At 38.5% G+C, this 25,582-nt stretch overlaps 2 protein-coding genes across 2 annotated transcripts in view; one reads left to right on the forward strand and one right to left on the reverse strand.

Annotated features, from left to right (window-relative positions):
• The first annotated feature begins 2,352 nt into the window (after positions 1–2,352).
• Positions 2,353–8,874, forward strand: LOC141436796 (charged multivesicular body protein 2b-like). The gene is made up of 6 exons (XM_074099851.1): positions 2,353–2,526; positions 2,622–2,713; positions 3,064–3,180; positions 4,141–4,321; positions 5,300–5,406; positions 7,699–8,874. The coding sequence occupies exons 1-6, from the start codon at positions 2,493–2,495 to the stop codon at positions 7,795–7,797; spliced, it is 630 nt and encodes a 209-aa protein (XP_073955952.1). The 5' UTR covers positions 2,353–2,492; the 3' UTR covers positions 7,798–8,874.
• Positions 8,875–14,323: 5,449 nt separating this feature from the next.
• The window catches only part of LOC141437167 (uncharacterized), a 12,716-nt gene continuing 1,457 nt past the window's right edge, over positions 14,324–25,582 (reverse strand). Inside the window, exons 2-5 of the mRNA XM_074100431.1 lie at positions 17,672–17,856; positions 16,336–16,452; positions 15,823–16,008; positions 14,324–14,830 (exon numbers count right to left, since the gene is read on the reverse strand). Of these exons, the coding sequence (XP_073956532.1) occupies positions 14,670–14,830; positions 15,823–16,008; positions 16,336–16,452; positions 17,672–17,856 (649 nt within the window). The 3' untranslated portion in view covers positions 14,324–14,669. The remainder of the gene's footprint in view (positions 14,831–15,822; positions 16,009–16,335; positions 16,453–17,671; positions 17,857–25,582) is intronic.

The raw sequence follows: 25,582 nt of genomic DNA on the forward strand, positions 1-25,582 counted from the left end.
TTGCGGAACGCTTGGATTGCCATCATGGCTTACAACCGGCGACGCTATTACGCCCCGCCCGGCTCCTGTCTCGTCACCGCGTGTGCGTTCGTCGTCGGGCATTCCGTCCCGGAATCAAGCCGGCCAAGTGATCGCTTGCGAGTATTAAAAGATCTTGCGCTGCCACGTCTTCTCAACTCGTTTAATCTGGGCCCATAACCTGTTGAGAGGCCAGTGGATTCGACAACGTGTTCCCTGCGGTTAGGCACAACGAAGTTGAGGAAGGAATCTTCTAAATAAACTTCAGAATTAATCCTATAACGTAGCAGCGTTTATTCCATAATAAACCCACCATTTACAGTTGTCGGATAGCAGTAAAACTTATGGATTAAATATAGCACTCACAAAACAAAGTTCTAACGGAGGTTGATATCGAGAGAGAGAGTACAGAGCAGCGATAACAAAAGGAAACGGATACGGACAAACTGACGTTTGTCACTGTCAGGTCATTGCGTTATGTTAATGCTTAGATTCAACAATAGACGCTATGGATGAGGTAGCAAACAGACTAACAAACTTTCTCATTTATAATATTAGTGGGATAGGATAATTAGGGCCCGTACAGCTACTGTCGAACACGCTTTGAATCACAATTGTTTTCACCAATTCTTTCTATGACACGGGGTCTCACGGGGTCTCACGGGGTAGGTAAAGAGAAGGTATAAAGACATGGTAAATGCGATCGCGAACTTCAGCAGGTTAGACAATAAGGCTTTAGGTCGCCGACCTTACAATGACCGAACATCCATACTAATACTAATATACCTACTATATGATATAATAAAAATGTGAAAGTAACTCTGTCTGTATGTCTGTTAGTCTGTCTGTTACGCTTTCACGCCTAAACCGCTAAACCGATTTTGATGAAATTTGGTAAAGAGATAGAATAGACCTTGGGAATGACCATTAGGCTATCTTTTATCGCAAATAAGAGGCTTTAAGGGGTTGAAATAGGGGATGAAACTTTATATGGAAGAAGATTGTCATTGTCGAAGAGAAATCGATGGTTCTTTATGAAACTTGGCATTTGGGCACTTATAAGAAATAAATAAATAGATATTTGTTCGAGCGTTTTTGAAAATTTTGCCTGCGAGGGGATGTTAGCGTAGGAGATGATGCAGTGTTAGCAGAGCCTTCTAAGCTCATAGGCAAAATGGTACGCAATGGCTTATAGACATAGACAGTCAGACATGAAAAATGATGATTTTCATATTTTTCTTATTTGTTGTGCAATTATGCAAAATTCCAGTTTCTTGGACAGCCGGAAGTACCTACCCTATATTTTTTTCTAATAAGGCGATTTGTATGGAAACACCTTTTTAATGACTGTAGCTTTCGGGACTACCCTCCTAACGTACCTACAATAAAGGACGTAAGGTGTTAAGAGTTCCCTATAAAGAATTAGTCCTTTTGTGTTGGCAGGGTAGGAAGTACGCGTAGGGTGAAGGGTGGATGGATGGATGGATGGAAGAACAAAAATAAATTTGTTTATATTTATAGCAATGTATTAAAATAGGTTATTTTCAGTAAACCGTAGAAGTTTCTATGTGCTATTATTGGCAGAATAGGTATCCTAAATAAATACTTCCCAAAGTTATAGTAACACACGCGGACAGGTAAAATATATTTTTTGTCTAATTCAATCTCCTACCATCCTCAAAATGCAACATTTTATAAGATTATATTAAAATTAAAATGTTAGAAGATACGAGTAGGTATATTCAATGCCAATCTGTTCAAAATGGTCCAAAAATTGATGCGTCTGAACTGTACGTAAATGGGCACTGACAAAGGTCATAAAATTTACCAAGGGACTCCTACTCCTACAGTGCGTCATTAACTTTCACACATTACCTACTATATGAATTTTGATGCAGCTTGAAGTCCCAGGTATAATTTAATATTTGGAAAATATAAATAATATCCAAGTATCAACATCGTTTAATCAGTGTACAGCAAGTGTTGTCAGCCTAATTTTTTTTTAATTTGCCGCTGTTTGTCATGGACAGCTATCGCTGGCCAGAGTCTAGGTAGGTAGTGAGTAGTGGTAGTATTGGTCCCGCAATGGTTCCCGTATAGAGGTCTACAACGTTCTGTTGGCGTTTCCTAGCTACGCATAGCCAGAGTCTCATACCACTAAAAAAAATGATTCAAAATTATGAATTTAGTAGTCTACGTCCTGAGAAGCTGTTTCACTATGTTATCCTAACACCATAAAATCTACTGCGTACACCAGAGGCAGAATAGTTCTAAAACCGTAGACTGGTAATACATTTAAAACTGTTTGCAATGTCAATTTTGACATTGACATTTCATTTCTTCATGAGTTTTTTTGACAGTCCTACCGAGTTCACTACACTACACATTAGTCATCTTTAGTGAATTCAGTTATTTGCATTAAAATACCTACCTTTATGTCCAAAAAAGATTAAAAAAGTAAACCAATAAACACCATGAACTTCTTTAAGAAGGCACCAACTGTCAAAGGTAAGTTTTTCTTTATTTTCATCAAAATATTAAGGAATGAAATTCAATGTTTAATAAACAATTTTTGTGTAATTGAGTCATTTTCTTAATTGCAGAACAGCAAAGACAAAATGACCGTGAGCTACGAAAAGCTGGCCGAGAACTGGATAGAGATAAGGCAGCTCTTGAGAGAGAAGAAAAGAAACTGGTCTGTTATGCATTTGTACCTATGGTGTCATCATCTTTATCCGATCTATTTATCATGATTATAAAGAGGCGAAAATGAAAAGCTATAGGCGTCGTATATACCTACCTATCTAAGATGTCCCTTGAAGATAAAGAAGTTGTAATGAGACATCAATGTTTACATTGAATGAGAATTTGATCTTCACTTGTATCCACACCCTCTTAGTGACTTCAATTTACAATTAAAAAAAGTTTAATTTGTAAATACTTTCTACAAAGAGTTCTAGTTTCCATAAAATCTGTAAAGTTGTGTATATGATTATAACCATTTGTGCCTCAATAACCATTAATACTTGTTGCTTTATTTATTAGGAAATGGAGATAAAAAAAATGGCAAGTCAAGGCAACAATGAAGGTTGTAAAATATTAGCAAAACAGTTGGTGCAGTTAAGGAAGCAAAAAACAAGGATTTATGCTGCTAATAGCAAGGTAACAATAATAAATTTAATTTTATAAAATCTCATGTTTATGATAATGTGTTTATATTGTTTTGTGTTGTTTTTGTCCTTATGTGTGTGTTGTATGTGTTGTGTGTAAAGAGCAGGAACCCTCAAGGATTATTATGTTGTCCATCTGCCTATTTATTGTGTTTGTGTGTTATTTTGTTGTGTGTGTATTTCCTTACAACTTCCTTAAATTTTAATTGCATTTTGTTACTTTGTACTTTGTTACAAATAAATGATTCCTTCTTTCTTTTTTTCGTTTATCTGTCTGATATGGTGATGACTCGTAAGTTCAGTAATTTTTAAAGATCAATAGAAATAGAAATTTGAATAGTTAAAGATTAAATTGTTTCATTCACAAACTTGGTGAGTGACATTGACATGACACAATGAGAGACATCAAATAACATACTTTTGTAACCTTCTTTTTTGGGGATTTGCACTGTCATCTTTCATCCACCATTACCTCTTATATCCTCGGTGGTAAGATTGCCAATTCTGTTAATGCATTTTTTTGATATATAAATTTTGGCATTTAATTGATAAAATCAATATATGAAAAAATACCTATTAATAATCGAATTGGCGATTTCACAGATGCTATTTAGTTTTCTAGAATTTTTTTACCATACAACGGCAAAACCTACTAGACACTGGCAAATTGTCCTCCAAAATAAACAACAACAAACTTTCTTTTGCTAAATATGAATAGACCTTTTAGCTATAAAAGCATAACAAATTACAAAACCCTTACACTGTTTTACTGCACATAATTATTTAGTTTAATTATTGATTATTTTTAACCAGCTATTAGGCCACTAGTATCTTGAAGAAATTGACTTCAATTTACCTCACAGTTAATGGAAATCAAAAAAAACATGTCGTAATAATGTACTGTTGTATTCTAATAATAACATGTTGTCATCAAAATCTGCATTTTTCTCAGATTTCCAGTGTTCAAATGTCAAACAAAGCCATGGGCGCCAACATAGCCATAGCTGGTGCTATGGGCACTACAGCTAAGACCATGGGCAACATGAACAAAGTGATGAATCCACACCAGATCGCCAAGGACATGGATGCTTTCAAACAAGCAAACGCCAAGCTTGATATGACTGATGAAATGAGTAAGCTATTTTTTAAATTACATTTACATACTTTAGATGGGAATGTGTCACGGAATACAAGTATAAAAATTTGATAGGCACCTTTTTAAATAGGTTAAAAAATATTGCTTCACACTTTTTTTTTATTCAACTGGATTTAAAACGAGCAAGTGGGTCTCCTGATGGTAAGGGCCACCGCTCATAAACATCTGCAACACCAGGGGTATTGCAGACGCGTTGCCAAGCTAGAGGCCTAAGATGAGATACCTCAGGTGCCAGTAATTTCACCGGCTGTCTTACTCTCCACGCCGAAACACAACAGTGCAAGCACTGCTGCTTCACGGCAGGATTAGCGAGGAAGATAGTGGTAGCAATCCGGGCGGACCTTGCACAAGGTCCTAACACCTGCAAACTGCTTTGTGCTGATGCTAATTCTGATAATTAACAAGTTTACCTCTGGCTTACAGTATTTAGTTTCAATGACGTTTATAGGTCCCCCACAGTAGCGACTTTCGTCGTGACGTCGACGACGTGACGGCGACGCCAGCGCTGGATGGCTAACGAACGCCGGGCTTACGCAGCGCAGGCGTCGGGTCGCGCGATGTTCGAAAAAAAAATGTTGCGCTGGCGCTGCGGTAACCCGCTGCGTAAGCCCGTCGTTCGGCAGCCGGCCAGTGCTGGCGTCGCGTCGACGCTCGAATGACGCCAGTGTGGGGGGGGGGTCTCTTAATTATATACGACAAATTATATGTCTAATTTTATGTTAGTCTGATTTTAGGTTAGTTCTAAAGGAACGCAAACAATACCACAGAACAGAGATACCAGAACTGATAGTGACTCATAACGTTTATTGGTGACCTTTGTCCTTTAGAACTAACCTAAAATCAGAGTTAGATATGCAACTCACACATATGCTGCAACTCACACAAATAGTAAAGTGAAAATCAATTTACTAGCATTGTCTACTAATATCGTTTAATTCAACTATTTCGTCTTCAGTTTCAGACACACTCGATGATATAATGGACGAATCGGGAGACGAAGAAGAGACTGAGGGCATTGTCAACAAGGTCCTTGATGAGATAGGCATCGAAATCAGCGGAAAGGTATGTTATTTAAATACTAAAGTTTGTAATCCATGTTGAAATCAGATGGAAACTAAACAAACCAAACTCTGTTGAAAATGGTTACGTTCTGCGACAGACAGTTTAACCATGAAATTGAGTAGTATCCTGGATAAAAAAAAGCTTCACTCGGGCTAAAACTCGGTAACAAGCTTTTCCCCAGAGATAAGACCAAGCTAGATCGATTTTGCCTCCCCGAAAACACCTACATACTAAATTTCATCGAAATCGTTGGAACCCTTTCCGAGATTCTGATAATATATTTTTTTTTAATGGCAGATGTCAAATTTAGTATTGAAAGAAATTATTTTACTGATGCAGGTATTCATGTTTTGGCTACTCGGTACAGTTGCTCAACTACTTTGTAGAAAGTAAAACTACCGTATATTCTTTATTTTTCAACCAAAGAAGTGTTTGTTGGATGGTTTCATCAAGGTTAATATGTTATCTCATTTCTACCATTCACCTAGGGATTATCTTGACATACATTTTTGTTTCCTTCCGGTGCATTAGAAGCTAAGCTCAAATTACCCTATTGCACAGTAAAACCTTATGTCAAAAACACATATAAATATAAATTCATAATAATGTAATGTCTAAATACCACAGTCCCAAAAAACTCTAAAACCATAAAACCAAAACGAACTTATCTTGATTATGTACTTAATACCGAGATCACCTACTGTCATAAAAGCTGAAGCTCAAAACGAACTATTCCCAGAATGTCTTGTCTACACCATTCTCAAAATACAATAGTCTCAAAACACGCTAATCCAAAATACCCTAAATGTGTCTGTGTAGTGTGTGTAGTGTAGTGGTTGTGCGACGTTCATCTGTTTCGCATTTCGTCATGTTCGCCGTACTTCAGATTCGCTATTCATCTTGTTCACAATGCATCTGTTTCGCATTTCGTCATGTTCGCCGTACTTCAGATTCGCTATTAATCTTGTTTTCAATGCATCTGTTTCGCATTTCATCGTGTTTGCAGCTCTTCAGAATCACATTTCATCGTTTTTACAATAGGGTAATTTGTGCTTAGGTTCTAATGCACCGGAAGGGATTTTGATGAGCCTAGTGGTTTGACCTATGGCCATTCAAGTAGAAGATTGTGGGTTCAAACCTGGCACCTGGCTTGCACCTCTGAGTTTATCGAAATTCATGTGCGAAATTGCATTTGCAATTTACCACAAGCTCTACAGTAAAGGAAAACAATGGTGTGTGTGAAGTTCCCAATCCGCAGCTCTTCTATACTGAGAGGAGACCTGTGCCCAGCAGTGGAATGCATATAGGCTGAGATGATGATGATGATGGGATTTGGCATATGTTATGTATATGTCGGCGGCCGATCGTAAAATCCGCCAGATCACGAAATTCCTAGGCATATCGTGAAATGCCGCCAATTCATGAATTGGCTAAGGGACATCCGCCATATCGTTCAAATCTCACCGTTTAAACGATTTGCCTAGTGACGTTTAGGCAGATCATGAAATTCCTAGGCATATCATGAAGCGCCGCCATTTCATGATTTGGCCAGTTTAGGCAGATCATGAAATTCCTAGGCATATCATGAAACGCCGCCAAATCGGTTCTGGCACTTCGCCGGCCGCTGCCGCGGCACGCTCGCTTCGCTCGCTCGGCTCGTGCGTCGTGATCACAATTAAAACTAACCACTCCTCGCTTCGCTCGTCGTACCTAAATTTTTCTATATAAATAAGTAACAACTAGTGAATACTTTATTTATCAACAAAATACTAACCTCTAAAATACGGGCAGACGTCCATGGTTTTTTCACATTGTGCACAGAATACGTTTGATTCACATAAAAAGAACGGAGCTGATGTTCAAAAGCTTCTTTTGCACTTCTATTTTGAATTCAATCACTAGTTTCGGTTTAAAGATCATTTTGTTGCGACGCCGACATTTTTCACGCGCTAAACAAATACGACCGGTCAGCTGGTCGCGGCCGCCATTGCATACGCAGCGCCACCAGTGGCCAAAAAAGAAACTATTTTACGATGTGCCCGGTATAGAGCTAGGAATATCGACGAATGCGTTGCTCTAATCGATCTGCCGTATTATTTCTCAGGCACATCGTGATATGCCTGGCCAACGTTTAGGCATATCATGAAATGGCGGCGTTTCACGATATGCCTAGGAATTTCGTGATCTGGCGGATTTTACGATCGGCCGCCGACATATACATTATGAACGAGTATGTTGGGTGACAATGCCAGTACTGAGTACAGTCAACTAAAAAGCTTGTTTTTTTTTTAGATGGCGCATGCCCCGTCTGTGGCTGGCAACAGGCTCGGGGAATCAACAACGACAGCTGACAAAGACATCATGGCGCAACTAGCCAAACTGAAATCCTAAAACTTCCATCCATTTATATTGATAAAGTAATAATCGTTATTGTTAAGTTTACCGTTCTGTTCCTTCCAAAGATTAACTGTTTGCTTGTTTTACATTTTTAACACGCTTTTATTAGTTTCGACTGCCCGCCATGTCCTACTACTTTAAACTATTAAACTTTGAGGATCAATAAAAAGTAGAATTGAACTCCATTTAAAACCACATGGTTCGAGGCACGCTGTATCTTGTAGATTGTGTAAAATTTAATCCTTTTCGAACTAAAGTCTCTGCAATGACCCATTTTTTGAACAATAAATAAACTTTGTTGCCGATTGACCTAGGAAAATAAATATATGGCTTTTAGCAAGAAAAGCACCTCGAGCTTTTAAGAGTTTTAAAAACTTTAGCTCTCAATACTTTCTAATGCTCTCATTCGTTCTGTAGTCCAGTAACGGGTGACGTGTGACTACAAATTAAATGCATCTTGAATACTATAATTCGTTAAAGGTCTAAATGTTTTTAAGGAACATCACTTCCCGTGGTCAAATACTGTTTCAAACTATAAATTTACTAGCGACGCGCTCACGGGTAATATTTTCAAAAAGGCACTTCACAATTTTCAACTCCATTTCTCAAAACTATACCCCGCGAGCGCGTCGCTAGTATATGTATATTGTATCATTTTATATATGTCTGTGAAAAAGTATCTAATAAAATTGATAGCGGACACCGCATTTAAATCCGTCGCTTAAGAGGCTCCTAGACGGGCCGTATTTTCACTGTAATATGTGGCCGGCAACTATTGGTGTCCCTGTCTAACATGTGAGTAAGAGAGGGACACCAATAGTTGCCGGCCACAAATTGCAGTGAAAATATGGCCCGTCTACGAGCCCCTTTAGTTAAAAAATATTTAAGCGTAGGACGGCGGGAAATGTGTAAAAATTCGGTATTTTGATATGAAAATGTTCTCAAATTTCAACAGATATCTATCTACCTACATAAATCGTATTGTGTAAAGCCTCGACCTCGTAAGTTTCGTTGCTTTCGTAGGTTGTCTACAGAGGGCGCATTTAGCGATCAACAAATTTTGTTACAAACATTTTCTTTATCACAGAATTAAGTTTAAGGCGGTACTGTGTATTTAGTTTTCGATGGTTATTTCCATACTATGAAATCAATTACCATGTACCTACAAATAATGAGAAAATAAATCTGTGATATTTTTCTATTACATGGTACTTACAGGAATATTAGACAGTGTTTATTTTTTGTCAGTCTTTGATTCACTGTCATTGAGTATAAATAGAAAATATATACCTACCAGTGGTGTAGCGTCAGATATTTACGTTGTAAGGCCGAAGTAAAGAGCCCACATCATTCATAAATAATTTGCGTCATGTTGTCGTATTTTTTCAATATTGGGCAAGCCGGTGGGAATGGGATTCTATGGACGCTTCGCCACCTACTCAAAATTATACGCATAAGCAGAAAAATACCAATTTGAAACCTACATCAACAAAGAAAACTGTTCGTCTTGAATACCGCCAAAAATTAAACTTGTCCCATGGTAAAATTGTCACTTTGATATCACTGTAAGCATTAATGAGCATTTGTTTTACGTAGACTCAGAAAAAATACTACCTATTTGTAAAATATTCCACCAGAAATCATTCGTTTTGAGCCAACGTATATTTTCGTCACTTACTGCGAATTTAATTTGCTATTAATGCGGTATTTGACTATTTTGTATATGTTTTATAAATTAAAACCACACATGCCTGTTATCGAATAGAAAAACGATTTTAAGCTACCTTTACAAATAACAAAGTTATAAAGGTTTGAAATCAAGATTAGACAGAGAAAGACATATTGGCAAGTGACGTCACATGCCAGTACCGCCTTACTTGCTGCATAGAGAAAAGCGTTTGAGAAAGAGACAGGTATATATAGATTTTTCAAAAAATCACTAAATCCAATTTTCAACCGATTTAAATTTTCTCTTCGCTAAACACTATCTATATATCTATATTTTCATAATAATATTAAGATATGGCAAAATCAGGATTTGTCAAATACCGTATTTGTAATACAGGCTTCTATTCCAGCTTAATTAATTTACAAAGAAATAATAATTGGCTCTTTGACGGTATTAACTTTGATCCGAATCTGAGGCCGCGGCCACATGAAATCAATTTCGGCAAAAACACTGTTATTTTTATTTCATTCACTCCAATTTCTTTTATTTGTACCACTGCCACGACCTACTAAATGAGATTAAGAAATCAGCTTCCAAGGCCAGATCAATCCTGCAAGAAGCCGTCTTGTCGCTGCTGCTCGACGCGGCGACTTGACGCTACTTTTTTGAGTCGCGGGAAATTCAAAATCACCTTCAAAATGGGGCCATGTGACCAGATTTATCGCTGCAATCGAGCGACGAGCGACTGCATGTGGGGGCACCTTAAGATCCGAATTCAAATTCATGTGGACGATTTTCGGGTGACACTCTTTCCCGGCCCGGATAATACCGGGATGGAAATACCGACCCTGTTTTTCGTGTACATGCCCATAGAAGCTCCTGTCAGTTCTATGGGCGTGTACTCAAAAAAAAGGGCGGTATTTCCATGTCGGTGTTATCCGGGCCGAGAAAGAGTGTCACCCCGATTTTCTATTTGTACTGACTGACAGTCTAATGACAGTAAATCCAGTGTTTACCTGTGGCCTCCTGTGGCAGTTGCTGTTCGTGATCACGGGCTTTTCATTTCGAACAATCATAACTTCTATAGAAAACGAATCGGAGAGTTTAGTTCGTACCCCGCATTACAGATGGCATTTCAGTATATGTATAAAGTACTCTGTGTTCGTGATATTATTCGGCGGTACACCTAGAATTGAAATTCCGGGATTCTACTAAATTTCCGTGAAGATTCTTAATATGTACAGTACAGTCGCCACCAGATATTTTGGAGCGGCCAAGGTGGTCAAAAATGTCGGAACATGCACTATTATTATGGTTTTAGAGTTCATGTTTCGATATTTTTGATCACTGGCCGCTCCGAAATATCTGATGACGACTGTACAACCATAATTTTAACGGCGCTCGAAACTCGTCGGTTTCTTCGTTATCCTGAAGATTCAAATGAGAATGAAAAGAAAACCAATCTTTTGTTTTGAGTTCCGAATGATTGAACATTAGCAGATTAGTTTATTCAGCGAGGTCTTTATTCACGTTGTTGTTGTTGTTGTTGTCACGTTGTACGAAGAACGCCCCTACGAAATAAAGAGTATTAGGTAAAGACTTAGCGCTTAAATCTTACGACATAGGGACATATAATTAATTCCGATCCAGCTATACCTAATTGAATCCAAACTTGTCCAGCTGTTTTAGCATAAGAGCAAAACAAACACAAACTTTCGCATTTATTGTTGCCCAAAAATGAATAAGTATGCCTGAGGTATTCTATTGTCGTTTCATTTGCATGTCAAACAATCGGTTCACGAAGATAAGTCTTTGTGAACGGACACGTCCAATGATTACTTACGCTGAAGCGCTAACTCGGGAGCTAAATTAATATTCACTGCCGCAACAGCTAACTGAACTTTACTGTTGTGGTACCTACGCTGCGAGCTAAGACTTTCTGTACCAAGGCGTGGCGTCTTAACACTCGATTCCCGCCGGGTTACCTACATTTTTAATTCTCGACGGAAAAAGAGGGGTGTCATAAGTTTGACGCCAATGTCTGTCTATCTGTGCGATCGTAGCTCTAGAATGGATAGACGGACGTATGATACGAACTTTGAATTTTAGAGAAGTTTAATTAAAATTATGAGATTTGACATTTCGGAGATCTCACGCTACATTAGCGCGCATTGCTACCACATCTTGCTCGCTAATCCTGCGTGAAGCAGCAGTGCTTGCACTGTTGGTGTTTCGGCGTCGAGTGTAAGACAACGGTGAAATTACTGGCACTTGAGGTATCCCATCTTAGACCTCTAGGTTGGCAACGCATCTGCAACCCCCCCCGGTGCCCCTGGTGTTGCAGGTGTCTATGGGCGGTGGTGATCTCTTACCATCAGGAGACCCACTTGCTCGTTTGCCATCTAGTCGAATAAAAAAAATATATATAGCCACCCATAGTGGATAGACACGTCGAGGGAAAAGGGTTTAATGCACGAGTTTTACTCTCTGCTTTTCACTTCGATTGCGAGGAAATGAAATAGCAACAGTGGAAACAATTGTTCACTTACTATATATAGTTTTATAGTTGTATTGATTTATTTTTATGAAAATGAAAATGATTGAAAAAAATTATGTAAAAACTTTTTATGTTTGTGGCTGCTGACACCTGATTACCTGGCCTTAGAGGTGAATTTACTTTATGCACTACATGAAAAGTCATTTTATGTCGCTTAGATTCAGCATAAACACGAACTTTACGAGCATGAGAAGTGAAAAAACTCTTTTCATTCTATCAATTAGGTAGTTAATTTAAAATGTTAGGCAAAACATTGTAATAAAATCTTTATTTTTGAGTAGGTAAATAACTTGGGATTATTAGGTAGGTAACTGGTATTATTTCGAGAGTTAATGTGTTCAGACTCAAATTTTCAGTTATAAAATTAGAAATATATCGTTTTATTGTTTTTAAAGTTGCTTAGATATATCACTGAAACTTGTGGTAAATAATTTTATTCTATTTTATCTTTTTTTCCACAATAACTTAATTTTCTGCACAAAAGTCAGTTCGTGGTCAGGTTCGGATTATCCTGACTACTTTGTAGTATTGTAAAAATACAAGGTATAGAAAACTTGCTGTTTTAAAACATGGATTGAATGTTCATAATATGATATACCATGCATGCAAACATAAAAATTAGGACATTGATAAGACTATTTTTTTTCTACATTTCCCGTTGTTCTAAAATACACCATCATTTTCGTGGCCACACTTATTAAGTAATATTTAAACAAAAAAAAGAGGTCAACCTCCTGTAAATCTTTTTTAACTATAAGCAACTTTGAAAATAAGACTGCGTCAATAAACGTAAAATGTTATCGCAAGCCATAATTATTTATCTATAATTAATGTAATAAGGTTCAGTTAGATTTGCGTCAAAGATCGAGCGTCATTTTCGTTACGGTTGCGACTGGTGAGTATTGGGTAAATAAATATAATGTTTTACTGGTGCTGTGTCATTTGCAGTAAGTTATTCAATATTGATTTCATTTGCTTCAAACCTATAGGAATTTACTGCAGAGCCGCGAAAGTAAGAGCTTTTCAATTCGTGGTCATCATTTTCGTGGTCCTATGGCACGAAACTGATTAAAGACCACGAAAAGATGATTTTCCCTACTAGTAGAAAAAATACAGAACACTTTTTATAGAATTTTCTGCTTTTTACAGTGTAATCGTTTATGCCGTTATTGATTTAATTGATTTAAACGAAGAATGGTTGACCGTCAACAACATTTGCTCCAGGTGTGGTTATAGGGATTATGACCAGTGCGTCGCCAATTTTGTTACTGGCGAGAGGTTCAAGAATTATTTTGCCCTGAATGTACGTGTGAAATGTATATATCTAAATATTAAAAGAAAACTTCGTCATTTAGAGAAGCATTTTGTTGTGTTTGTTTCGTTGTAACATAATTCGTTCTGGTCTACCGTAGACCTGCACGGGGAAGGTATTGAAAATGTTTTGGTTTGTGAGTTGAAGTTATTAATCTTACTTTAATTAAGTAATTTCTAGATAGTATTTAAAAGGTTGCAAAAATGACAATTTGAATCGTCATTTTCGTGGTCAAGTTTTTTTTTTTTTTTATATAGATATCGATTGTCTATTTCTGTTGATACCTGATTAATTAAATAATGCTTATTCGTTTTCTCATTATGATCGGATTTCATTCAGATAGTACAATTATAAGATTTTAAAATAAACAAAATGTTCTTTTTCGTGGTCTCGATGCTCATTTTCGTTACCGTTAATGGATTTTTGCTTTTTTTTTAACCAAAATAAACTTTATCGATCTCTNTAGATCAGCTAAAACGTGGTTCACTTTAAGTTAACCTTTGCAAATTAATAACTAGGATTCTTGCATCATTTTAAATTCAAACACAACCAACACCAGAATCTGTCATATCACAATTTGTCTACGCTGCACGCTGTCTGCCTTAAGTTTTTATTTTGACGGTTGGATTCGCAGAAAAAAATGCCTTCATGATTCTGGACGACGCGTATGATATTCCATCACTCTCTGGCGACGCGGTGAGTGTATTTTCTGTTCATTGCGCAGCCGAAACGCTAGCGCTTAGGATAGAACTAAACACAGTGAAGGGGTTACGTTTGTAGGCTTTTTATCTAAAATTTACGAGCGTTATTGAGTTATCCGATGATGGTGTCAGACGCCGCTAGATGTCCTACCCATTCAGATTTTCTGATCAATATCGGATCCAATATCGGATTGGGTAGTGTGAGAATGCTTTATTATACTTGCAAAAACGATGTGACAGCAAGGAATGTTTCTTATGTGTTATTTTTGTACGTCTGCTGGAATTCTGTGACCTTTTTGCGTAGTTTCTATTGCAAAGATACCGCAGACTATAGATATATTTTTAAGGCAGACACGTCACCAATCACGGACCTAGTAAGTACATAATTTTAGAGGCAATAGTTCAAAAGCAGTTATTATAGATGGCGCTGAAATAACTGAATCTTTAATGGCTTATATACAACTTGTTACTACTGAAGATTGTACAGCGCCATTCGAAATATTTATGAAAAAAGTTACCCTTTAAAGAACTATTTACCTGCCTGTATTTTAAGTTATATTCGTCTATTACATTTACCCATAAGTCGATTTGGTCAGTTTTTTTATTTTATTTTACGGACCATGAAACCTATTTAACCTCTTTGCCCAGCGTGGCCTTACACACGTAGCCTTTTAGCGCTAGCACGCCCCTACACTTTATGTGTACTTGGTACCTCGCACACCAATCTAGGTTATTGCAACCGACGCCTGCGTCTGAAAGGGTCTTCACAGCTGCTAGGGAGAGTAGATCTGAAAAAAAAAAAACGGATGTTAAAGTTGTTGCCGTGACCAGGATTTTTAATCATTGTTTGTAAGAAATCGCGCTAGGTAATCGGGTTCGCGGGCGGTTTTGGGATGGGTCACCGGAATTCTTTGTTTAAAGCATGCGGTAAACAATATTTGTTCTGTTTTAATATCTTACGTTGACATCAATTTTAGCGGTATTTTAGGGTCGCGGCTACAAATATATTTACACTTTGGGTCGCCACCGCCAGCCGAAAAGGTTAAGAACCGCTGGCTTATAGTGATAGCGAGGCAACGCAAAAAGACACGAGGTTAACTAGGAGCCTTTATTTAGTTGCTACTAGATGGCGCTGTATTCTTATGTAAGAGTTTCTTGACAGGCGAAATATCGCTAGATGGCGTTAGTATCAAGAAATCCGTTTGACGGTACGATTTTGCTTGCGAATGACTCATTTAGTCTTTTAACCAATCGCAAATGTGACGCAGACGTAAAAAAACAAACGGACTTTGCAATACTATCGCCAACTAGTCTGTCACAGAAACACTATCGTCGAAATTACTGCTACGTCATTGGCGTGACAGAAGGCGTGTAGTGACGGCAGAACGACACAAAAAGAAAGTAAAACTAAAGACCGTGTGTGAGTAGCCCGCTATACTACAGTTTCGTTGCCTTTGATTTGTTGTTACTAGATGGCGCTGTAGTCTTGGCTACTTTTCAATGCCAGTTGTAAAGCGCTCGGTTGTTCATATGATAAACGCTGCGTTAAACGCAATGCGACTGGCGCATATCAATTTCGCATCAGATAATCTAATTATCAAACATTGTTTTACGCGGTGAGCGACGTGAGCGTGCAGCATGCTTTAAAACAACATAATTACACGGTGAGTGTGACGACGGAAAGAGACATCAAAGTAACTAGTCATATTGCTTACTTCGTTGCTACGAGATGGCGCTGGAAGTCTTACTTAACTGTCATTGTCGATGAAACTATAGTTACCTGGTGGGTCAGCGTGCGTGAGCAACTGAACGTCGTTGGCGCGACAGAAGGCGTGCAGCGACGGCGGCACGACGCAGCAAGACGCTAAGTTGATCTGAGCGATGGCCGGCTTGACCTTAGCCCACGCGTGGAGCTTGTACAGGCAGCCGCCGCCGACGTCCGCCACGCCCAGCTGGTTCACTTGACCTGGAAGATGGTAGGGTAATTAATTAGTTAGCTACTTATACCATACAAGTTCAAGTTGCATTACATTGCGGCGCTCGATTAACCATTTCGTAATCGTTCCCTTTACAGCTCGCAATATAATGCAACTTGCACGATTATTATTGCAGATCTAAACTGTGGCCGTATTGTCTAAGGTGCTGACGTTTGCGATCGCATTCGCCATTTCTTTCTAACCTCGTCTTATACCGTGCGACAGAAAGAAGTGGTGAAAACAATTGTGATTCCAAGTGTGTTCGAAGGCCTCTGGGCTTAGCAGTTTTAAACCATGATCAAATTTAGTAAGCTCACCGTTCTTAACATATTCTTCTAGCACCGCCCACAACACTTTAATTCCCGGAAGCATAGCTTCGCACTTGCGCGCGTCCGCTTCGTTGTCCGCATCCACTTCCGACGTTGATATCTTACCTGGAAAGTTATTAAGAGGAAACTCTAAGGGCGACAGAATTGAAAAATAGGTATTTGTAAAATTTATTGCTGTCGCGCAGTGCCCGAACAACCGCGAGCAGAGCGCGATAGAGGCAGCTGCAGCTTGGACCGAAAATACCTATTAAAAGTACATAAAATCAACGTTTCCTAGTCCCCTGACTTCTTCTTCGAAACTTGACCTACCTATTTAACTAATTCTTTAATTAAAAATTAAAATAAAAGGCTTTGGCCGTGTTCCTATGTTTTCATTTTTTTTTTCATATAATCTATTCAAATTTATTTTTCATCGCACTTGCTCGTAAACAGTGTCGTAACATGCAGGCTACCTTGGTTGCAATCCCTCAAATAAAACCCTCGACCTTAATGTGCTTGACATGAAACCCGTGGTCGGTAAATGAGTTATTGCCCGTACTCATTTTGTTGTCATGAAGCCCAAGGGCGGTCAATGAGTCAGTGCCCGTACTGGTGGCGCTGCGCGCGCTGCTGCAGGACTACATGGTCTACATGCAAACGCACGTTGCGGCGCATGCTGAGGGAAGGGAGGCAGAGGGCGGCGCTGCCAAGAGCACAGCCTGAGGTATCGCCAATATTTGGAAGAATTAAATTTTTACTTTTACAAATATAAAATTTTACTCGCAAATGTGATGAAAAACATTGTATGTCGCAGGGGCGGTACTATAATTACGAACATCGACTCATTAAAGCCCTCAGTCTTCGACTTCGGGCTTCTAATAGACTCTCGTTCGTAATTCCTTATTTACCGCCCTGTACACAATGTACTATTCTGGAAGTTTGAACACAGCGGAAACTGTATTTTTTTTTAGGTTTTTGAAGGTAATATCTCTCTTAATAAATAACTTATGAAAAAAAGAAAAACATAGGGTCATGTCAATAGTAGCAATAGCCTTAAATGCGATTGGGCCGGGTATATCTGCCGGATGCACCCTCAAAGATGGGTGCACAGCCACATGGTGGGTGCCACTCGACGGCCGACGGCAAGGCAGGCCAAGGCGTAGATGGCGAGATAACCTGGACGGCAGAACTGAGTGTGTGGCCGGATGTGATTCTGGATAGGGGAATGCGGAGATCAAGAATGTCAGTGATACACACATAAAGGCTAAGAAAAAAAAAACGGTTTACACGAAGCCGCGGGTAATGATTAGCTAGCCCATAACATATTTATTATCTAATGACTTACCTACGTTACTGCCGAGAGAAATAGGAGATGCTTTGTTAGAGTAATTGAGGGTGTCCTCTTTTTTCCCCTCATCGTCCTTGTGAGGCACGTCCGGGTTGTAAGCTAGTATCACGTTGTCTATGTAGTTCGTATGAAGGGCTGCGATCACTGAAATTGAAATATAAATATCGGTTAATAAAGCGCTACTGGCAGAAAACACGATGGAAGCCGAAACTCGAAAAAGTCTAAAATCGTATCGTATACCCTCAGAATGGAGGGCTTGGGCCGTAATTCCCACGCAGGCCCAGTGCGGATGGGAACGTCACACCCACCATTGAATTACTTCGCAGGTTTTTGCAGATTTCCTCACGATGTTGTCCTTCACCGTAAAGCTCGTGGAAATTGCAAATCTAATTTCGCACATGACTTTCGAAAAACTCAGAGGTGCGAGCCAGGGTTTGAACCCACGATCCTCTGCATGAGAGGCCATAGGTCTAATCTAACCACTACTAGGACACCACGAGTTTTCGTAATAAACAGAGGTCAAAGATATCTTTACACTTGACACTGTATGTTGTTGTTGTTGTTTGTTGTTGTTGTTGTTTGTTGCTGCTGTATGTGTTGTTGTGTATGAAGGCCGCCTATTGCTTACCTTAGAAAATCTCTATGTATATACCTGTGTTTGTTGGTGTGCATTAAAGAATACGGTATTTGACAACTCCTGAATTTGCCATATCTTAATATTATTATGAAAGATATACAGACAGTGTTTAGCGAAGAGAAAACTTAAATCGGTTGAAAATTGGATTTATAGTGAATTTTTGAAAAATCTATATACCTGTCTCCTTCTCAAACGCTTTTCTCTATGCAGCAAGTATGGCGGTACTGGCGTGTGACGTCACATGCCAGTATGACTTTCTCTGTCTAATCTTGAATTTCAAACCCTCATACTTTGTTATTTGTAAAGGTAGCTTAAAAATTGTTTCTTTATTCGATAACAGGCATTGTGTAGTTTTAATTATTAAAACATATACAAAATAGGCAAATACCGTATTATTGTATTGTATTGTATGTTTTCATACATTTTTAACCCCCGAAGCAAAAAGAGATGTCACACACCTTCTCGGATGTTCTCAGTATAGCTGTCTCTTTCTAATCGTGCTATCTCTTTCACTCCTATTGAAAATTTCGCTATATACTGAAATGTACTTCAGGGGCCCATAAGGGGTCCTGAAAACGCCTGAAAACGGGTTTCCAGGTTTCGGGGTGGCCTGAAACGGACTGAAAACATGTTTCAGGCGCCGCCGTAACAATACCTTTGAGATAAAGACGAGGTTACTCAAAATCAGAATAATCGTAACAGTGTCATTATGACATCATGTAGTAAACGTGTGTCGTATATCACCATTTTATACACATAGGTACGTCATTCTACATGTCTAAAATATACATAGATAGCGGTAAATGCATGAAATGGTTTTTATCACATAATACCTATTATGTATTTAATTTCTATAAGAAGCTGCGGTATATTTACCAATATAGGTACATTAGTGAGGTTATATAATAGGTATATATTAGTGAGGGCTTTTCGACAGGCGAAATATCGCTAGATGGCGTTAGTATCGTGGGTTCCGTTTGGCATTTGCGTCATGTTTGAGATTGGTTAAATAACTAATGAGGGCTATCGTTTTTTGTCTCACTAGATGGCGCACTGTTGCGTGAGGTTTTAAGTATGGCTTTCAAAGTCTGTTATTACGGGCGTGAAAATAAAGTTTAGATGAAAATCATATTTAATACATATTAAAACCGTACCATAAAAATATCGATCATGCCACAGTGTTGCATAGTCCCCGTTTTGTTCGGAAAAAAGGGAGGACAAAGGTTTCCGAGAGACAAAACTGTCTCAAAACACAGACATTCATTGCCCCGGAACGCATATTTGCCATAATTAATTTCAGATATTGCAAAATATTCACAAAATTATTCTAATTATAAATAAACCCGCGTAGCTCACCTAAAAACTATGAGATTTGACATTTCAGAGACCTCACGCTACACTAGCGCCTCTAGCGGCGAATTCATACGCGATAGCCCTCATTGAGCCAATCGCAAGCAAGACTGAAACGTGAAACGGACCTCGCGATACTAATACGCCATCTGGGCATTTTTACTTTAAATGACGCAACCTTTTTTTTCAGAATTGGGTAATCCTGGTTTCTCTGTACTCTGAATGACGAGCAATTGATTTTGACTAAGAAAAAAAATGACCCCAATTTTCCATAAAACTTATATGTCCATTTCGTAACGACCCATATAACCTATATAAAAAAAAAGTCGCAAAACTGACAAATAAATTAGGGCCACTTTTTACTTAGTCAAAATCGATTGCTCGTCATTCTGAGTACGGAGAACCCAGGATTACCTAATTCTGAAAAGAAGTTATGTTGCGTCATTTAAAGTAAAAATGCACATCTAGCGATATTTCGCCTGTCGAAAAACTCTCATTGAATCAGATTTTGCTGATGTCCATATCCACGAACTAAAACTAATAGGCTAAGATTAGGGTAATAGTCCTAAAAAAATCTAATCATTCTGCCAGTTAGATCGTCGGAATATTGGACACGTATTTTGCTTTTTTTTAATTGAACACAAAATTATTACGATGACGCGCGTCAAAGTCAGGGAGTGGGAGCCTGTGACGTCACTCCTTAGGGTCTCCCCACATCTATCGACGCGGAGTCGGCGTAAGCCGACCAAAAACGTTTTATATACACGCAGTAAGAGCGAAAAAGACGTGCTGGGCTACTACGAAACTCGAAGTTCGTGTCGTGCGGTCCCTCTGACACTTATACTATTTAATACGAGAGCGAGAGGGACGGTACAATACGTACTTCGAGTTTCGAGTTTCGTAGTAGCCCTGCAGGTGCTCCCGTCGGTAAACGTCGTTTCGCCTCGGTCGAGCATATCGACGTCTTTTTAACCCCCGACGCAAAAAGAGGGGTGTTATAAGTTTGACCGCTATGTGTGACTGTGTGTCTGTATGTCTGTTTGTCTGTCTGTCTGTGGCACCATAGCTCTTAAACGGCTGGACCGATTTGAATGCGGTTTTTTTATTTGAAAGCAGGTTTTCTAGCGATGGTTCTTAGAAATGTTTTATCAAAATCGGTTCAGCCGTTTTTGAGAGACTTTTAGTAAAGTATTACAAAGTAAGAAGCAAAAAAGTCGTAAAAAGCGTACATAGGTGCAACGTCACCCGAAACTTTAACCGGCTATATACTTTTTGTTTAATTATCAAAAGAAAAAATACGTATCCGATATTTTTTAAAGTCTAACTAACGGATTAAGTATGTACATATGTCATATAGGTATATTTTTAGAAATCTAGCTTATTGGTGTGGCAAGTCGTCCGACACGCACTTGACCGGTTTTAGTAAGTCATTTAAAAACACCTCCTAAACGCGGAAATGAACTATCTCAATAAGTGCTATAGATTACAATATGAAATCGATACAATCGATCATTTATATCGATATTGCACTGATAATGAGTATTTTATGATTTCTTATCGGTTTTGTATAATGTGATTTTATAAATACATAATTATAGCACCGATAGGTCGTCGGGTGACAAGCAAAAGTCACTAACTACGTTCACTAATTAAAGTCGATAATCAACCTTATTACTCTTTGAACATGGTTGATTTACCTTAAAATATTTTTTTTGCATTTAGTAACTTTTGCTTGTCACCCGACGAGGTATCTTTTCCAAACTTCTGCGATATCAAAAGTGTAATTGAAAGCTAATTTTGTACGTAATCGTTCATCCGTATGAAACAGTTGGGTTATTAATCATTTGGAAAAATATTTTTAGCGTAAAATTAGAAAACCGGAACTAATACATATATTAGTAGTTTTAAATCCTATAACAGTCACAGTTAGGGTTGCCAGAGGACATTATTGTTTCTTTATCTGTGACGGGCTAGTATTGGCTGAGTGCAAAGTACGAGGTGGGGGAATCACGAATCGATCGCAGCGCGCGTCGTGGCCAAACAAGGAACTGTCACTATTTCCTAGTGAAATTTACGTATTCGTGCATTATTCAGCAAAAATAAATAAATATGCGTCACGAAACCTGCTACGTAGTTAACTGCAAGAACAATGGCTAAAAAACAGTGATCACAAATTCTATAAATTTCCACAATAAAGATGTTTTGTATGGCGTCGATGTCACTGAAGTTTGATGAATTACACGAGCTTCAATGGTGTGGCTCATTATTCATTATGAATTTATGATCTTCACTAGTTTCTTTTACATCTTGGACATATTGAGCCAAAACTAAGTGTTTTCCTTTTATTGTTGTTTGGTTGGAAAGCGATGTCGTATAGTGTGCTCGGAATCCAGTTTTTATAATTAATTTGGCCATGTTTAACTGAAAATACACAAAAAGTCTGCATTACTAATGACCTGCTACAGACATAAATAATCGCCTGCATTATATATGAAATGCGTTATTCGATTAAGTTTGTTCATTTTATAACTTCTAGTGAAGACAGTCATAATTATGCCATTTTAGACGGGAAATAAAAAAGGTCAACATTATCGACACTACAGATTTACATGATCGAATAGAATATATGTAAATTACGATATATTTATTAATTTCCTTACTCTTCGTAATGACAGCCGGCCATTTGATATTTCAAAGTCCGCCGTAATTGTAAACGGTAGAAGTTGGCGCTGTCATCGCGCACTCAGCGAATAGGTAATGCCACCAGACTTGAGGTCACGCCCACAATAACTTGTCGTGTAATGACAGCAGGATTTTGACATTTAATCATTGTTTCATTAATTCTCATTTTGTGCAATCAGTTTTTTTTTGTAGCTGTGTGTGTAATCATTCACTTCAACTGTCGTGGCACTACCTATAGGCGTTAGTATCGTGAAGTCCGTTTGACAACTTTGAAAGTGTCACGTTACCTAAACGAGCCAATCGCAAGCAAGACTGTAGTGTCAAACAGCTTACGATATTAGCGCCATCTAGCGATATTTCATCTGTTGAGAGGCAATAAGTCAAACCATTTAAGGCACCATGGCTTTTTATGTGGTAAGTACTCAGTAAATAATATTTTTTCTAATCTGAATACTTCAATTCACCTATCTAATCTGAATAATTGACAACAAGTGAAACCGTGTGAAAATTTTATCAATGTTACAGTCGAGATTAGTCATACGACACACGGTACCCTGTCATTAAAATTATCAATCGCAACGTGTTTATAAACAATCAAATCTATCATTTTGACAAGGTTCCAAATGGGCTCAACAATCAAGTCCGTAAGTAGCGATAAATTTACTATCGGAGTTCCCCGTTCGTGTTTGTTATAGGTACTTCCGGAATGTGATTGTAATTTGCAAGTAGTTGCACGGAAACGATACAGACGTTTTGATTATCCTACTAACATTATAAATTTGAAGTTTGGATGTTTAGTTAGATGTTTGGATGTAACTGATTTAGATGAAATTCAGTATACAGATAGTTTGAGTCGCGGAGAAGGACATAGGATAGTTTTTATCCCGGAAAATTGCATAGATCTTGCAGGATAGCGCTAAACAAATACTACGCGGACGGAGTCGCGGGCAACAGCTAGTATTATCACATACATATCACTTATGTCAGTACGCCTCTTGTTATATCCAGTTTGTATTTGTTTCTGTCTGGAAGAGTTTCTTTTAAGAAATAATTATAGTAAGGTGCTTTAGGGTAATTCCGTAAACGGGGTTATTCCATTTATTTAAAATTTCTCCTAAACGTGTTGATGTTTAACCACTGGCAGCACTTAAATGGACGCCCCATTTACCGCTCCTCGCGTCTCTCCAGATGATGCGAGGCGCTGACATCGGTTGGACGTGCAATATATATTTTTTGGGTCGAGTGCATTTTCGTGCCAAAAAGTTAAATACGAAATAACCCCAACACCGCTAACTCTAAACCTGATAAGTTACAAGATTGAACTATTAATGTTATGACAAATAATCGTTTTTTGCGAATGACTGTGTCAGTCTAAAAGGCCTAGCTATAGTTTAATTTTTTTTCCCGAATTACCCCTTTAGGGGTTATTCCAGTGAAGTGATTCCCGAAATAACCCCAGCTTACTTTAGTATGGTAATTGTCTGAGGTATTCAAACTTTCAACTTTTCAAGATTTACATTTTTTTATTTGTGGTGCCAACCTCCATCTATGGACCCCAAGCCAACCTTACCTGCCCGTGGTGCACCCTGCCGTCTGACAGACTGGGCTCTGGCAGCTGGCTGATTGCGGCATAGCGCAGCCAAAATCGGCACAGTTAAGTCCCCGGGCCCCGGATTGGCTGCAGCATCGGCGGTGCAATAAACTGTGCCCTACGATCGCCAACTCGCATGCCCAGTGTGGGGATTATGGGCAAACCCCTACCAGAATTAAGCGCACGGCAAAGAGATGGCCCCAGTTCCCGGTCGCCCCGCTATTCCTTGCCATAGTAGCGTTCATGGTAACGGTAGGGCAGAGGATGCTAAGAATCCCGGTCGATCCAAGGCTACCTAAGTAAACTGACCCTGGCTACCTAGAACGGACGGACTTTTAGGACTCTTCTAGCGCAGTTGGAAGTGGAGCTGGAGAACATAAGGGTGGCATATTCAGGAGTTAAGTGAAATACATAAAGAGGGCACCATCATCTTAGACTCGGGCCACCTTCTGTACTTCCGCGAGGATGATCAAACATCACAGGGTGGCGTAGGGTTCCTTGTTAATAGATCCCTCTCTAACAACATTAAAGAGATCTCCAGTGTGTCGAACAGGGTAGCGTACCTGATACTTCGGCTATCAAAACGATGTAGCATGAACTTTATTTAGTTGCTTGCATACTTGCTTCTTTGAAATGATTATGGTTCACGCGAGCGAAACATGCTCACTTGCAAGCTTGCTTAAATGTTTGCTTGCATGCTTGCTTGCTTGCATACTTGCTTGCAAGCTAGCTTAAATGATTGCTTAAATGCTTGCTAGCATGCTTGCTTGATTGCTTGCTTCATTGAATGTTTATGATTCACGCGAGCGTAGCCGCGGGTAAAATCTAGTTCAAAATATTAAAGTGACATGGCATTTCTAATTGTTTTATATACTTACTAGTATATTCCCGCGGCTTCGCTCCCTCCCCCTATTCTGCTATTCGGGGCGGAGACAAAATCTACAATCCACACATCAAAGATCATAATAATCTGTCCAGCTGTTCAAGAGTTATAAATGGTGTAACTAATCCAGCTTTGTTCTATAATATATGTAGATTTAATATTCCTTTGCGGCAAATTTTGAGAACCACATTGCGTTTGTGGGGTTATTTCGGAATACAGATATTGAAAAAATCTGTAACTGTGGATATTACTAACGAAATAAAAAATAAAAATGAATGGGGTAATTTCAGCCTAAAAAGAAATATGAACCTTGAGCCAAATTATAATAAAGTCCACCTTTCAATAACACGCAGAATAACCCCGCTATATTCCGAAATAGCCCCTGTGCAAAAAAAATAAGTAACTAGTTTTTGAATACCAATATTTCCATAAATCGATCATATTTTAGAAACTTTTTTATATAGTATATAAGATCGATTAGTGGAAACGACAGAAATATCCTAAGACTTTAAATATAATTTACCAACTCGGAGTAATTAACGAAATTACAAACGTCATGTCAACTCATCAAAAATCCACGTGGAATTACCCCCAAAGCACCTTACTTAATAATAATAATAAATTGTTTATTTTGGCAATAATCCCATTATGACAAATAACAATTAATGAATAATCGTCAACCTAGTTTTAATTTTTCTTTTTGTTAACTCATTGTATTTATTGGTGTTCCATAAAGATTATGAAAATGTTCAGATCTTTTTGATC

This window comes from Choristoneura fumiferana, chromosome 17, assembly GCF_025370935.1.
Source record: "Choristoneura fumiferana chromosome 17, NRCan_CFum_1, whole genome shotgun sequence".
In the NCBI taxonomy this organism is placed as follows: domain Eukaryota; kingdom Metazoa; phylum Arthropoda; class Insecta; order Lepidoptera; family Tortricidae; genus Choristoneura; species Choristoneura fumiferana.